Below are 17426 nucleotides of genomic sequence, written 5' to 3'. Positions count from 1 at the left end.
TGCGATACGGGTGCTCCAACACTTCGTTCCATTGCAGGGCACACCAGTTGTCATCCGCACTCGGGGACAAGCGCCCATTCCCTGCTGCAGCGCCCCTCATAGTAGGCACGGTGTACGCTCTCGGAGGCTCCTTTGTTTAGCACTTGCTGCCATCTTGCTGGCAGCCTCGCAGCAGCCGTCAAAGGCTACAAAGCTTCATAACTTTCATCAATAACACTCAATCTGCTTGCGGAAAGATGCATCAGGTTCAGCTCCCATTCTAGTTTCTTCTTGCTGCATTTCTCATTGGGTTAGGTGGTCGGAAGGCATGCGCTCGTCCGGATCATTTGTCGGATCCCGGAGCACATGAATAAAGCAGCCTATTCCATGGCTGCCAAGCCACGCCCCCTGCACCAATGTTAAGATTTATTCTTATGATTGCATCTTGTTTGAATTTTTTGTTGAGGGTTGAATAATTGTTTTACTGATGTTAACAGCCTCTGTGACAAAACAATAGAGGCCAACAACGTTGAACCCAAGCGAGAATGCATATGTTATTGATTACTTGAATTAACTGTGTTAAGAAACAAAGTAAGGATAGCTTCAAATTTGAATTATTTGTACTAACAGTAAAACAATTATTCAACCCTCAACAAAAAATTCAAACAAGATACAATCATAGGAATAAATCATAACATTGGCGCAACTTATCTGATCTCAAGTGTGGTATTTCCGGACCTTTTTCCATATACTGTAACAACCTGGATTTAAGATTAAGCAGGGCTGTCTCAGTACGGTGACCTTGCCTGAAGCCCGATTGCTATTTGTTCAGGATATCATGCTCATTTAAGAAACCTGATAATTGCAAATAAGCCACCCGATCCAAGATCTTCGGGAGAATTTGTGAATTAGTTATTGGCCTGTAGTTTGCAAGGGAAGCTGGACAGACCTGGTTTTTAAAGTAGGTGTGTGATAGAGGCATACTTGAGTTCTATAGGAACAGGATTCTCCGCAAACTATGCATTCACAAATTTACAGAGTGTACACATCAACAGAGGGTCACACTCTTTAATTACCAAAGATGGACATGGATCTCCTTTAAAATTGGTAGGTTTGAAACTTGCAATGATCACAGCTAGTTCACTTTCCGATAGGGATCTAAAATTGAATTGACGGTCCTGAATATCAGTTCGCCGATTACAGTCCACAAGAGGGCTAACTGCCAGAGTGCAGTTTTTCTGATTATTCTCTATATTCTGTTTATTTTATCCAGTTTCCTAGCTTCCTGGATCATGGTACACCATGTCGCATCCTTAACAGTGTCCATTTTCATTTTACAGGGATCTTCCAGATCTTTTAGCATTTTAAAAAGTTCCTTAGAGGTTGGACTGTGTTTTGCTAATCCGAACATCATAGGTACTTTTCTTGGCTGCCAATTTATTCTCTGCCGCGATCTTATACATTTCTTTATCATAGGCATCTTGAGAGGATCTCCAGGCATAGAAACATTTACTTTGTTTGGCTTTCATTTCTTTGCATTTCAGGCAAAAACCCGGAATTACTTTTCTGGTTTACAACCAACTTTGATTTTAAAGGGGCTAAGACAGTAGCGTCTGGCATAGACTGCTGGTATGCCCCCCTTGACTGTAACCAGACCAGAGACTATCTGGGTCAGGGTGGTTAACCATGGTGTCACTGTCTCTCTCGTGACTTTTTTTGTATTCCTGGCCACTAGTCTTTTCTTCCCCTCTGTTTTGGGTATTATAGGTTTATCCAAAACTATAGTACAGTGTACAAAAATAATTATCTGACCACAGGCAAGGTAGAACAAGCAAATCCTCTATCTTGGTTTTATGAGCGGCTATCCAATCTAGGGTGTTCCTTTTTCATGTGTTGGAATCAGCACATGTTGCTTGAATCCTAAATCGCCTAAGGAGTCCACTAGCCTTGCGGCCATATGATCATTACTGTTGCCCAGCCATACATACATTAAAATCCAAGGACCATCGCCCTGGTATTTGGTTTCAAGATGAATTGGCTCGAGAATTCTGCCATGAGGTGAGGGGAAGTCTATACAATCATATTGAGAGTCGTCTCAGCATTAATACGAATCTTGATGTGTTTCATTTCACTCCCCTCAATGCTTGGTATCTCAACCGGCAAAACATCAAGGCTTGACTTGTAGATAAATGCCACTCCTACCCCACTGCCTTGGGCTCTATCCTGGTGTATCATACTGTATCCTTCAGGAATAGCAAGGGCCACAGTGGGACCAGCTGCATCTTAACTCCGTGTCTCTGTTATGGCACAGATGTCCAGATCCTCACTAGATATATAGGAGGCAACTTTGAGGGCATGCTTCAAGAGGTATCTGGTATTAAGTAATACCAATTTAATACAATCCCATTGTAATCTAACATTTGTGGTATTCCTTGACTTGCCGCGACTCCACTCATCCATCAACCACAACCCTGGCTTTTGCCTGCATGATTTAAGTATCATGATTGCCAATCTCAAACGCTCCTAAAGCAAGTAACAAATAACCCTATGAGGAGAATAAAGAGGGACTGGAGACAATTACCCTGGGAAGAAGGGAAAAGGTCTTATGAAGGAATATGATATAGGACTATTGAGAGAACAAGATAATAGAAGAAAGTATAAAAGTGAACCCAGGAGTAGGGGAATCTAAAAGGGGATCAAGTCCCATGAAAAGTAGCTAAGGATGAATTGAGGGACAAAGGGTCGTAAGAGAAGAAGAGTGCAAGACTATCTCAAAACAAGCTGTAAGCAGCAGAACCTTCAAGACAGCACCAAGCCCAGAAGTGTTTCACAAGAGCTCATGGAGGCGATACCCAGAGTTTAGGATTGCATAAAGCAACTCCAGTGTAAGAGAGGGACCTTTCCAAACAACTACGAGAAGCAAGAACTTCTCTTCGTTAAGTTGGATAAACTAGTGGCAGGAGTTTGGTTCGGATAAAGGACATTTTACTTTGGAACTTCGCAACGAGAGACTAGCACCTGTATAGTTTTAGATAGGCAGAATGATCCCTTTAGCAATAAAGTTAGCCCTTTTCATATAATTTAATTTAAAAGAATTCATTATGTCCTTTATGTGTTTGATGACTCTTGACCTGCCGTACCAAGCACAGAGGAAGCACTCTGGGTTACCACTTCTAACGCTTGTGAGCTACTCCGACAGATATCACCTGTCAGTCCAAAGCTTCTTTATGCCATGTGCACTCACGGCTTCTTAACCACACAGCGTATTATGACCAGTTGACCCTGCTCACCACCCTGAAACTAAATCACTGCCTCAAAGCACCCGGAAAGATGCTGTTGAGCACAAAGAACAAGCTTGAAAGGCATGTGTATAAGTTCTGACTCCCTGGCCCATTTTAAGGGACTTAATGTTATTTAAGACCCGACTCCCTCTTCTTTTAAGTTAATACCTTGAACATTTCCTATAGAGACAATTTGCCTGGTTGCCCCAGTCTTCAGACCCAAAGTTCCCCTTACATTCCAGCGTTAGTATTCAAATGTTTTCCTTTAGAGAGTGGGTTGCTACTATTTTTACTAGTTACTTGTAATTTTTTGTTTGATTAAAGTTGGTATTTTTATACAGCTTTGATTACACTCCTTTTATTTTGTTACCACAGTACTATTGTGGTTTTGGATTCTTACGTCCCTTTGAAGAGTATATGTTGTTCCTGATTCAGCTGTATGATTAACATCACTGCTGGTTTAGTAGTAGTGTTGGGCTAATTAGGAGTCTTATCCATTACTCATTCTTGTGCAAAGTCCTAGTCATTTCATCATAGCATTTAGTATTCCTGAGGCAAGAGAACTACAGAAAGGCGTCATGCTAGTGATCTACAGAACAGCTCTTCAATTACTGTTGGTCAGCAGGGTACACTGCACAATGGCTTGTATTGGTGATCTTTCCATGATAGTTTGCCCTTTTTGCACCTCCACATCTCCCTGGGAACTCAATCAATATGCTCAACCAAGGCCCACTTCTGACAAGCTCCTTCTTGCAAGGGCCAGATCACAAAATTCGGCATCCTGGACAATAGGCTCCCCATTGGTCGAGGGTGCACTGAGTGCACAAGGTTTCACACATAAATGATATGATCTGGCATTCATAACGCGCCTATACACAAGTGTTTCAAGGCGCGACAAGGCCAGGGAGGGGGAACAAGGGGACATGCAACAATCCTACTAGGCCAGGTGTCATTCAGATCACGCAAGTGCACGGGAAGGGGTAGGGACAGTGCAGTACATGAGAGGATAACAATAATAAGTACGGCCAACAAGTGGCAAGTGCATACATCGGGTGTCAAGGGCTGGTAGGGGAACTGTAGGGATACAGAAACCGTCCTAGTGCGGGGGTTGCCATGTGGGCAGTGCATGTGTGTGCCGGGTGGGGGGACCAGGGCCCGAGATCATAGGGTGTCCAGGTCGCCAGTGCAGTTCAGGTAAGCCAGGAGGTCAGCAGAGGACAGGGGGGAGAAAAGGTGGAAGCAAAGAGAAAGGTTTTGAGGTGCTTCCAGAACCGGAGATGATTCTCGTCGAGTTTAAGGGAGGAAGGGAGGCTGTTCCAGAGGGAGGCCCCAGCCGAAGAAAGATCTACCACCAACTCGTTGCTTGGAGAAGCGACAGACCCTACGGGAGTTAGAGGTGGATGAGCGGAGAGCTCGAGAAGGAAGATATTTAGGAAGAGAGAGTTGAAGGTATTGAGGCTCCAGAAGGCCTTGTGGACGATGCAGAGGGTTTTGAACTTAATCCTGTGCAGAGATTTCAGTCCTGGAGAGATACGATCCCTGGGCTTGACCCCAAAGACAAGTTTCGCAGTCCTGTTCTGGATAAGTTGCAGAGGGCGGAAAGTAGAGGCAGGCAGATTTAGAAAGAGGCTGGTGCAATAGTCCAGTCTAGAGAGAACCAGAGCTCTGGAGACAGTGAGCTTCTGGGGGAAGGAGAGGAAAGGAAGAATACCTCTGAGGAAGTACAGTTCGTAGTGTGACTTAGAGACGTCGGAAATGTGAGGAGAGAAGGAGAGTGTAGAGACGAGGATGACCCTGAGGTTTTCTCAAAGGTGGGCGCAAGAGGAGGACAATAAGGACTCCCATCACTAAATCCGTACTCAAGGACACCCTAGTCAAATTACATCTCATCAGGGTTACCAATATCTCCTTTAAGGTGGGGCCCCTGGGTTGAATCCAGCTAATGTGCAACATCTTGGCAACAGATTCCTCTCATGCTCGTGGTGCTAGGGCTGGTTCTCGGGAAATCACTGCTGCATAGGCCTCATATTTAAGACACTTCATGTTGCTATCACTTTATACCTTTGGAACTGATGTTTTCCAGCGGATTAGGGATGCAGCCTCATTTTAATCCTGCTAATAACCTATTCCAGTGGCTTGAAAGCAGAAACACTAACAGCACTGCTTGGCTCACCTTCACCACTCATTACCAAATGACACATCGGATTCTCCTTCCCCCTATGCTACAGAGATGGGCTTGCTATGCTCTTTAATGCTTATGAATATAAAAAGTCCTTGATAGAGGAGGGAAGGTTACTTGTAATCCCAGTTCTGCATCTTGGTTACTCCCTTTATAAAATTCATGAACAAACCATCTGCCTCACCAAAGAATTTAGAAAAAAAAAAAGAAGAGCTGTTGGGAATGGAAAATCCTTATGCTGTTCAGCACGTATAAATGAACCTACAAATCATTGAAATGCATTGTGGATTTTGAGAACAGCTTGGCAGCCATTAAAGGGAAAGTCTTTCTAGCTAGCGTTCTGAATAGGGGAAATTTCACTGTTTGTTCACAGAACATGCTCTTGGAATACGATAATCGGCAATTTACTTCGCAGAAATTGTTAACTTATAGACAGTGGACAGTGCGCGATTTACTCCTTTCCAATACCTATTGAGAATTGTACAATATCATGGCCCTGGCTTGGGTGGGCGTTGTGAAGGGGAGAACGCTGCTCGTCAAACTCTAACCTTATTTCTGAAGGTGGTCATTAAGCGCACAGGTGTCTAGTCGAACCCACTCGCTAACCTATCCTTTCTAGCTAGTGTAACAGGGACATGTGTCGGACCCTGTCGAGGGGTTCTAGCACACTTCTTAATCTGGGGTAGGCAGGCCAACAGGGCAACACCAGAGTCAAACCTACCTTAGAGGCGCTGTGGAGGAGTTAAGGGCATCCCTATAGACAAGGGGCATATCAGCCACTTTTACTCCCTAAAAATTGGCAAATGCTGCCAAAAAATAAACATAGGTAGTACAAATACTCAAAAAAAAAAAAAAAAAAAAAAAAAAAAAAAAAAAAAAAAAAAAGACCTGCAGAATCTGATGCCCCTGCTTTCACCAGCACAGCTCCATGGATAGGTTTGTACCAGTACTGCACTTAGTACCACAGGAAGAAACTACTATTTTAACTGCTCGATTGGAAAAAGTAAACCTGTATCTTTTAATGTTCATGAATAACTAGGTGCAAAGAAATAATTACAAAAACATTTGTTTTTCAGTTAAAGAGCAAGTTACTTCTTACCTTGTAACATTCTTTCGATGGGATGTTGCTCCGACGTATTCCTTATCTGGATAGATCACTTCCAGCTTGCGGGCCTCTAAATTTTTTCAGTAGAGGGCGCTGCGCGTCGACGTCCCTAGAGTTGGTGTCCCTCGACAGCCTCCGTATCAGCGCCGACGCCATTGTGCGTATAAATAGACTTGCGTAGCATCCGTTGCACAGTTCCGTTTTGAAGCTTAAGAGTAGCTGTGCATGAATTGGTTATTGACCTTGAAGGAGCGTAAGCTACAACTACAACTTTTACTGAGGGGATGGATGGGAGGGGCGATAAGGAATACGTCGGAGGAACATCCCATCGAAAGACGTTACAAGGTAAGAAGTAACTTGTTCTTCGAAAGGATTTTGTCCTTCGACGTATTCCTTATCTTGATAGACTCCCATAGCAGTGGTGTGTAAACGGAGGTGGGAGTGAAATTGCAATATTACCCTTTAAGAATGAACAGAGTGTAACACAGCTTTGCCAAATCTTGTCTCCTGGCTAGAGGAGGAATCCAGATTGTAGAATTTTGTAAAGGTATGTGCGGACGACCATGTGGCAGCCGCACATATGTCTCGAATCGGCACCCCTCTTTGGAGGGCCGAAGAGGCTGCGATACCCCTGGTTGAATGAGCCCTAAGGTGTTGAGGGGGGCTCTTTCCCTGCCAATTTGTAGCATTCTAGAATGGCTAAAATAGTCCATCTGGAAATGGTCTGTTTTTTGATTAGCAATCCTAATTTGTGTCCTGCATAACCTATAAACAGTTGGTCTGCTTACCTAATCCTAGCAAGTCTGCTGATATAAATACTCAAGGCTCGCCTTGGATCCAGCCTATGTAGCCTCTCTTCCTCTTTCCCAAGGATGGGGAGGAGAATAGAATGAAGGTAAGGTTATCTTCTGAGTGATGTGCAATTCAGAGACTACCTTTGGGAGGAAATTAGGCTTCACTTGTAGGACAACTTTGTCTTTGTGAAATATTGTATGAGTTTTGCAAGATAGAGCTTGTAATTCGCTCACTATTCTGGCAGATGTCAAAGCCACTAGTAAGACTGTTTTAAGGGTGAGAAATCTTAATGAACAAGAATGGAGTGGTTCAAAGGGAGTACCCATCAGGAAATTTAAGACTAGATTTAAGTCCCACAAGGGAACTTGGAACGACTTTGGGGGATAGACATTAGTCAACCCCTTCAGAAATGTTATTATTAGGGGTAATTTGAAGTATGATGGCTCCTCCGCAGTGCGCTTGAAGATCGACAGCGCTGCGAGGTAGCCCTTGATCGTACCAACTTGAAGACCCTAATTCGCCAAATAGAGCAAAAAAGATAACACCATTGGTGTATCGCATGAAAAGGGTTCGATATTCTTTTCTCTACACCAGCTGCACAACTTGTTCCAATGGCAGCGGTATAAAGTCTTTGTTTCTGGCCTTCTAGCCGAAAGCAACACCTCCATGACGTCATCTGGGAGGTCCCAATCCTTGTATCTCAACCTTTCAGAAACCAAGCGTGAAGGTTGAGGGTTCTGATGTCTGGATGGAGAACCTGACCTCCCTTCTGCGAGAGAAGATCCTCCCTGTGTGGAAGACGAATCGGAGGGCAGATGGACATGTCCAGAAGGTCTGGGTGCCACGTTCTCCTGGCCCAGTCTGAGGCAATTAGGATCATAGTCTTCCAGAATCTTCTCAACCTCCTGATCATCTGAGGAATGACAGGGACTGGAGGAAACGCGTACAGAAGTGGAAACTCCCAGTCCACTACAAACGTGTCCCCTAGAGCTCCTCTCGGGGGAAATTGCCTTGAACAAAACTGATCGCACTTCCTGTTGATACTGGTGGCAAACAGATCCACTTGAGGGGTTCCCCAAAGGGTGAAGATCACTTGAAGGACTTTCTGAGCTATCTCCCACTCGTGGGAGACTGTGCTCTGCCTGCTCAGAGCATCCGCTGTCAAGTTCTTATCTCCGGCTAAGTGAACTGCCGATAGAGAGATTCCTTCTTGAATTGCCCAAAACCAGAGCTGCATCGCCTCTCTGAACAGTGGCAGTGATCCTACGCCTCCTCTTTTGTTGAAGGTAATGCATGGCCATTGTGTTGTCCGTCATTATTAGGACATTTTCCCTTGTACAGATGGCAGAAAAGCCTTCATAGGTTGATATGTAGTCTGGACTCCGCTGGAGACCAATGACCGCTGGTGGTCAAGTCGTTGGCATGGGCGCCCCACCCCGTGAGTGAGGCATCCGTGACTACTGTTATCTCCGGCCATGGTTGCCAAAACAGTTCTCTTTCAAAATGTTCTCCCGACAGGCCCACCACTGAAGGTCTCGAGCCACTTTGTCCAGGACCTGAAGGAGCTCTGTCATTCTTCCTGAGAATTGCGACCACTGGGTTCTTAGTGCCCACTGGAGAGATCTCATTCTCAGGCGAGCCTCTGGCACAAGGAAGATGCAGGATGCCATGAGGCCTAGCTACCTCAAAAAGTCGAAGGCTGGGAGACGTTGGGCATTTTGAAACTTGGTGACCATCTGCAGAATATCTTGAGCCCTCACCTCTGGTGGCAAGGCTTTCCCCATGGAAGTGTCCAGGACCGCTCTGATAAACTGGAGTCTGTCATAGTATCATCTGTGACTTCTTTAAATTGAGGGAGAAGCCCAGTTTGTGAAGAAAGTGGCAGATATAATCTAGTTGGATCTGAGCTTGTTCCGAAGATACTGCTCTGATCAAGCAAGGGGTACAACCGATCTTCAAGGTGGGGGTAGGGGTAAGACGTGGATCCCTTCCCTCCTTAGACTTGCAGCCACTACCGACATTAGCTTGGTGAAGACCCTCGGGGCCGAGGTCAGCCCAAATGGCAGAACTCGAAATTGATAGGGAGAGTTGCCAATTGCGAACCTCAGGTATTTCCTGTGTTTGAGATGGATTGGCACATGTAAATAAGCATCCTGAAGGTCTAGAGGTACCAGCCAGTCCTGAAGCTGGAGGGCCTAAAGGATCTGAGAGAGAGTCACCATCTTGAACTTGTCCTTCATGAGGAATTTGTTCAATTCTCGTCAGTCCTCCGTCCTTCTTCGGTACTAGAAAATAGGGGCAATACAAACCCTTGTTCCTCTCTGCTACAGGTACCCGTTCTATGGCACCTTTCTCTAGCAGGTCTAGAATCTCCTGCGAAAGGAGCGGATCTGGAAACTTCAAAGAGTTGTTCCCCGGTGGATGACTCTGAGGGGTGCGTAGAAAAAGCAGGCAGTAACGTTGGGCAACTGTCTCCAATGCCCAAGCATCTGACGTAATATCCTCCCATTCCGTCAAATGTTGAGTTAACCTGCCCCCTACTGGTGTTCTGTGAGGAGAGACCTGAGAGTGGTTTAGAGGCGGCTGACGCAGATGCCGAGGGCAAGGAGGCACCTGCTGCGGCTTTTGTACTTTTAACCCGTCCACCGCGGGTGAATCATTTTTGGCCCCTTTGAACCGGCTGTCCTCTTCCTTTTCCGAATGCAGAATAAAAGCAAAAGGACCTACCCCTCCAAGAAGTTCCTGAGGGGCGATACGGAGTTTGACGGATTGCAGCTCCAAGAGATTTTGCTGCTAACTTGGATGTTTGTAACTTCTCTACGCTGTCGGCCTTCTTACCAAACAAAGAAGTACCGTCAAAGGGCATATTCAAAAGTCTGGCCTGTACATCTGGAGCAAAACCAGACTTTCGCAACCACGCAAATCTGCGGATTGTAGTACTTGCCACCATGGCCCTGCTGATACTGTCAGCAGAATGAATGCCAATTAGAAGTGACTCACCCATTACGTCTTTACCATCTTTAATGATGTTCAGAAATGCTTCCCTTTCCTCTCCTTCCGGGAGACAGTCAGCCGCAGATGAAGCACACTCCCAAAGTGTATAGCTGAATCTTGCGAGCGTGCAAGTAGCATTAATGCATTTAAGCGCCATGCTACATGCTGAGAAGACCTTTTTTGACATAGCGTCAAACCTTTTATCATCCCTGTCTTGTGGAATAGTAGGGTATGCAAATCTACTGTTCGATGAAGTTGCTGCTTGTACAACCAAACTCTCTGGGGTTGAATGTTTGCTCAAATATTCAGGGTCAGAAGCAGATACCCTATATTTGGCAGATCATTTGTTAACTGCCGGGATAACCTCAGGGGTTTCCCAGTTGACAGATATTTTTCTCTGCGATGCAGTATGAAAGGGAACCACAGGATCTTCCTGTGGGCCTTCAAGTAAAATGTCCGTAAAATCATCCTGTTGAAAAGAAGGTGAAGGTGTAGACCACCCCATGAACTCTATTATTCTGGCCATTAAGACCCTATAAGGGGTCTCAGCATGTTCCCATGGGTATGTTTTAGCGAATTCTACTTCTGGAGAAGTATCTAAACCACTTTCCCTCATGCAAACAGTCTTGAAGGTCCTTCAATCTATTCTCTTCAGAGACCAAAGGGTCTTTCATGGTCAGAATCCTCCCCTTCCTCATATATAGAGGACAAAGCTCTGAAATAATCTGATGTTGGGTATGGTTTAAAACCCATTTCTAAAGCAGAAGGGGCCAAGCTTGTAGTCACTGGTTGAGAAAATGTCGAAGTTGTCGACGCAGAAGTCAAAGGCTTTGATGAAACCAAAAAAGGCGTTGAAAAAGTATGAAGTGGCCTCGAAGAACTCGAGAGGATCGGAATCCTACGACGTTATCGATGACATCCTCGAGGTAATGGTCAAAGCCCTCGGTAAGTCTGACTGAGATGTAGTAACAGCAGTAGGTCTGTTCTTTACCGGTGTCGACAGCGGCGTCAAAGACGGTGTCGATTCGACCGATTTGTGTGTCGACGGACGCGGTCTTGGTGCCTTTGCTCGAGGGATCATGACGCTCTCGGGCAGTTTCTATCGCCGGGTGCAACGACTCGCAGCGTTTTGGTTTTTCGGGTCTTTCACCCAGGGTATCACCTTTAGCCGTCTCCGAGGGGGTTGAGGCCGCTTTCTTGAAGACGCTAAGCATTTTTTTTATGGAATTCCTCCCACTTAGCTGGAGAGCTGTGTTTCGTAGGGCAGGTGACCCTTTCCAGGGAAGTAGAAGGAGATCTACGACGCCTCTTTTTCGAGTGTTTAGATCTCAAAGACTGATGGGAACCGCTTCGAGACCTTGAGCGAGAATGTTTCCTGTAACGGCGAGGAGACTAATGTCTCGACTCTGTCGAGGAAACTTTCGAAGAAGAAGTTTTAAGAGACTTACCTCTTTCTAGCTTCCCTTTACGCCTCTTCAAGGCTTTCGATGTCATGGACATACAGTCCTCACATTCCGAACAGTGATGCTCCGATCGCAGGCACCACAAACAGGTAGGCAACAATATGGAGAGGTGGGGATCCGTACGAAGGGAGGGCAACATCTGATATCAATGTATGCTGATGATATGCTGTTGTATTTGAGATATCCTGAGGAGAACCTACACTATATTCTTGAAGTAATGGGCCGATATGCAGTGCTGTCCGGCATCACAATGAACCCCAAAGAATCATGTATATTCCCCCTGAGCAGATAGAAGGGGATACCACGAGAAGAACTGCCGGTATTACAAATACAATGAGAGACCAGAACCTTTACATACTTGGGGATAGATGTATATCACAGCGTAGAGGTTGAACATAAACAAAACACGGAGAAGGCGGTGGCTAACATTGAAAACAGCATGAGGTTCTGGGCCAAGCTCCCCTTGACCATGATGGGAAAAGTGGCACTGTTGAAGATGGTGGTGCTGCCTCGGCAGTTACACTACATTGGGAATATACCATATACGATACCCAAGCGATTCTTTGTTAAAATCTAGGGCATATGTAGCGTGTTCATATGGCACAACACCAGGAACAGAATAGCGTTATGGAAATTGCAAAACACGTACGGCCAAGGGGGCATTAAATTGCCCAACTTCGAAATTTACCATCTGGCCAGCCAACTACAATATGTGGCGAGGTGGTTATCGAAAGACTCCACATCGGAGTCCAGATTGTTGAGAGCAGAACGTGCCCCATTTTTCCAGACGGAATGGATATGGTTGCTACATTTGCAGCAAAGCGGAGGGACAAGGATGTTGTAGTTGGGATGGAAGATATGGCAAAGGGCTTGCCGGGCCATGGAGAGCCCGTTCCCATGTTCCCCACAGATGCCGCTAGCGGCACTGAATGGAGTGGATGAGCAATTGAGGAAGATAGTCCGGAAGCTATGGGAACAGATTGGTATAGCAATGTTGGGGGATATGTGGCAGAATGGGAAGGCGGTGGAGTTTGACACTGGTGGGAGACCCTGGATTACACCAGGGACAGTATATCACCTATACTAGGCTGGTGCGGAAGATACAAGACACTTGGTTAGAAATAGTGCTGCAGAGTCAGTCCGACACGGCCGTAGAAACATTTTATGACGTGTCAGACGGAGGACATGAGGTCTCCCGAATCTACGAACTTCTGATGTCAAGGTTGGGAAAGGAGGTGATTCAATTGAGACGGGATTGGGAAGGGGAAGCCGGGGAATCTATGAGTTGTGGGTGAGGGTACAAGGACACCACAAAAAAAGTGTCCAGGAACGCAAAGTTGCAACAAATCCAGTTATATCTTACCCATAGAGCGTACATGACCTCACAGAAGATTGCAAAGTTTAAGAATGCAGGACCACAAACATGTTCTAAATGTGGGGAGGAGACTGCGGGACTGGTGCACATGTTCTGGGGCGTGCCTGGAAATAAGATTCTGGAGGGAGGTGGCCCACCATTTGACCGAGAAGGAGATTAGTCTGGTGGTGGAATCTTTATGGGCATGCATGGTGGGGTGGTTCCCCAGGCTGCGTACGTTGAAACATGTGAGTAAACTCAAAGATCTAGCTTACATACTTACGAAGCGTAGGATTGCCATGAGCTGGAAAGCAAAGAATAGACCAAAGGTAGAAGTTTGGTGGCATGACCTCCAGAAACGGGCGGATGCAGAAACGGTGGTTTGGAGGGAAGCAGTTCATAGAGGGGGAGATGAAGAAGCAGAGACATTGATAGCGTGGAGGCACTTAGTAGCTTCACTGCCCAGACTTGCCTAGATGACTATGGTTACTCGAGGGGTGCGTAAGAAGGGGTGTCCTCAGATAAAGTGGTGGAAGGCGGTGAGGGGGGGGGTAATGGGGTAGCGGTGGACACATTACGAAACTGTACGCAAGACTTCAAAATGTATACTTGCTGTTCACTGTCTGGTTTATTTTTTGGTTGGTTTTTGAAATCAATAAAAATTGTTTAAAAAAATAAATAAATAAATAAAACGTATCGATTTGTCTTGAGACTCATTACGCACCATGTCACATTAGTTTACATCAAAGTATCTTTCCAGGTGTCATTCTGCTTTGTATAAGTAAAAGCCTACAAAGTTGGAAAATAAGATATTAATCATTTTGTATACTTTAAAGGAGATGATTCTCTTGTAAATATTTTCTGAGGGCAAACACATAGGCAGAGATATTCAGTCTAAGTACATCAATAAAGATTCCATGATGCAGAACCCAAAGCAAACATATAGCAATTGCTTCATATGGAGTAAAAGGTTACATTGTGCCCCCACCCATTTTACCTTCATTTTCTCTTTCAAATGAAACACCTGGCTGCAATAAGGAAATGTAACGGACCATGTCACCAGGGTGCAAAATTTCCACTCGCCACTGGCTAGTGATATTTGACTTGGCGATCAAGAAATGGTGTGCTTTGTATATTTATTGAATGGAGGAGGTGCATGGCTTTTTGTCGCTGGCTAGTAGCTTGCAACCTGGATTTCTGCCCCCTGGTTTCACACGATTTGGATTAAAAAAAATACAAATTCAACACAATGCATACATAGGCAAGTGGATCCATAAGTAAATTCTGCAGATTGAATCTAACACCCACCCTGCGTTTTCCCCAAAAATGCAAGGTTTCGATCTTGCCAAGTGCGTGCTAAGTTTAAAACTAAACATTTACACGTTTCTGTAATTTGGAGTTTGTGGGCCGTTCCCAGCAATGCATGAAGCGACTTAACAGGCTTCTTTTACACCCCATTATCGTGATTTCCATAGCTATTTTCCACATCCAAGCATAGGTGTAGCATCCCCATCTAAAACACAACTAGCAAGCTCTACCTATGTAACCTTGTAGCAAGGCTAGCCTTATGATGACAGTGCTAAGAACTAGAAATTACATTTCGGATGCTAAACCGTATTAAATGAAACAATAACTATACTGTACCTTGTATTCCCAAAGATTTTGGGGAGGTTTAACTCCAAGTGTTTTAACACGTTCCAACTCCATTATTATGGCTTTTCGGTGACTATTGTTGTCAATATTATAAGGAAGCTTCAAAAATTCTTCCTCTGCCAATGTTAAAAGGAGTCTAAAAAATGAAAGTTAGAAGTTTAATTTACCTAAAACAAATCCTTTAGAAATCCATTACTAACACCAGATCCAACATTTCAAGTGAAGCTATGGCATACAGGCAGCTTCAATAGCGCAACAGGATCTTACAGGCAGTGTGGGACTGATGAGACAGACAAACGTGAGCTCGCCTCAAAGGAACACAGACAAATCATTAAAACTGGCATACAAATTGTGCAGCCAACTTTGCAAGAGTCGCCCCCGATTGAAAACAGTTACACTTTAAAGCTCGTACATTACCAGCAAGCACGAAAATACACCTCATTGTGATGGAGCCTTAAACTCCTCCGTTTTATATTGTTCTAGCTAAGTTAGAGTGCAGCGGAGGTGTACCAATGGATCAGAATTGTTAAGAGCCAATAGGAGAAAGCAGAAGTACTAAGATTACACTAATTACCATTTGCAGACATTTCCTTAATGTCATGCACAGGATTCTCTTTTTACCAATGTGTGTGCACAGATCACAAAACACAATAATATTTGGAGGTTGAGACTCCAAAAAGCATAAATGAGGCTTTAAGCAAACAGGCAGGTGAAACAAAACACATCATCGGAGTAAGGCAGCCATGGAATGAGGAGTTAAACACATGCGTGGTGTACATTGCTGCCCTGCTATCTCCTTGTTTGCAATATGCTTTAGTAAGTCACATGTGATTGCCTGCCCAAACACACCATATTCTGAAGACTAATATGGTGGCTCAGATGTGAACCATGCTGGACAAAATCTAACTTGCCTTCGAGCATACATCTTATGCAGATAAGACATCAGAGCCTAGAACGGACAACCTATCAGCACATCGACTTTGAAATCTAAGATAAAAGCACACAATGCGATTCATGTGAAATCTCACAAAGGCTTTCCAATCTTCCATTTCCAACCTACAACCCTTAAATGAACCTCATTGGCCTCAGACAGACTGGTGCACTATGGTTGAAAAACATCTTGGAATAGCCCCCTACTGCAGATTGCTGCTCACACACCATGCAGAAGCATGGGTGCGAGTCATAGGGCCCAAGAAGCCACCAAGGCCATGGCGCCATTTGGCAGAGAAGCATGGCCAGCTCCTGCCTTTCAGAGCCTTGACTATCAGACTGAAGAGTCTGAAGGTTGAAGGACACCTCTGTGTGCTTGCCATCTTTTGACTAGGTGCATCTTCATGACAAGTACGAGTGTGCGTGCATCCACAGTGGCCTGCCTCGAAAGCTCTTGAAAAGCCTCTGGTTCGCAGATCATGGAAGACGTATCAAGAGCAGCAGCCCTTTTATACTCCTCAGTGCCAACAAATAGCTCTTGGTCATACAAACTGGTCTAGTCTTTCACATCAATGACTGCAGGTAAGTAGCGAGCATAGGAAAAAGCTAAGTTAAAGTTACTGAGGTTTCCCAGCCTGACTGGGGAATATTCAAAGCATGTGAATACATGAAAGATACCAACGCTGGAGAAATGGAGTTACAGGTATGAAACCACTCACTTCTCCAGCATTGGATCTTTCATGGATTCACATGCTGTGAATAGATCACATAGCAGTACAACCAATGTGTGGCGGTGTGTCACAGGCAAACCAACCAATACCATTTTATCACAAACATGAGACAACAAACCAGCAAGTGGCATAGCAAATAGAAAAAACCCAAAGCTGTGGGGCCTACCTTACTGAAACAGGCAGAGGACCGCACGCCTCACCAGCACATCTTCCACATTTGCTGCCCAAAACAGTAATGCCCGGTGAAGGTATGCAGCACCGCCCAGGAGGCTGCCTGGCAAACGTCCACCAGCGGTATCCCAGACCACAACGCCGCCACCGTGGACCGCGTAGAATGAGCCTTTGGAGAACCCCTCAAAGGCTTGCCAGCTTTTGTGTGACAAAACGAAAGAGAAAAACCAGTGGGAAAGTCCTTGCTTGGAGATGGACTGCCCCTTGTTGGAGGGACCAAACGCCACAAATACCTGCTTTGACTTCCTGAAGTCCTGTGTGTGATTCAGTTAAAACTTTAGAGCCCGCTTAACGTCCAGAGAATGCAGGGCCTTTTCCGCTGGCATGGATGCATTTCGGGATAAAGTGCAGGCTAGTTAGCAGGCGAACCTTGTCCTTCATAAACCTTCCAAAAGGCGGTCAACGACCAGTGCTTGCAATTCTGACACCTGCCTGGCCGAGGTAATCGCCACTAGAAAAGCCACCTTCCACGAGAGGAACTTCAAGGGAGCCGTCGACATGGGTTCAAAAGGACGTTTCATCAAAGTTGAAAGGACTACATTGAGGCTCCACACCGGTGCAAACCTCTTCACCGGAGGAAATGTCCGAAACAACCCTTTCAGAAAATGCTTCACAAAGCGATCACTAAACAGAGGAGCACTATCGGGTTTTCTTGTGAACCTAGAAATCGACGGCAAATGCACCTTAATGGATGACAACGCCAGGCCCCATTCTGCCAGGTGTAACAAGTA

The 17426-nt window shown here is 45.2% G+C and overlaps 1 protein-coding gene across 5 annotated transcripts in view; it reads right to left on the bottom strand.

Moving 5' to 3' along the window:
* BFAR (bifunctional apoptosis regulator) overlaps positions 1 to 17426 on the bottom strand; it is a 799780-nt gene that overhangs the window by 292319 nt on the left and 490035 nt on the right. For all 5 annotated transcript variants that reach the window (XM_069647786.1, XM_069647783.1, XM_069647787.1 and 2 more), the window contains one exon: positions 14795 to 14939. In XM_069647786.1, coding sequence (XP_069503887.1) covers positions 14795 to 14939 — 145 coding nt within the window. The remainder of the gene's footprint in view (positions 1 to 14794; positions 14940 to 17426) is intronic.

Source organism: Ambystoma mexicanum, chromosome 2q (genome assembly GCF_040938575.1).
Source record: "Ambystoma mexicanum isolate Mex_15411 chromosome 2q, UKY_AmexF1_1, whole genome shotgun sequence".
Lineage (NCBI taxonomy): Eukaryota > Metazoa > Chordata > Amphibia > Caudata > Ambystomatidae > Ambystoma > Ambystoma mexicanum.
This window is presented reverse-complemented; position numbering and strand designations above follow the sequence as displayed.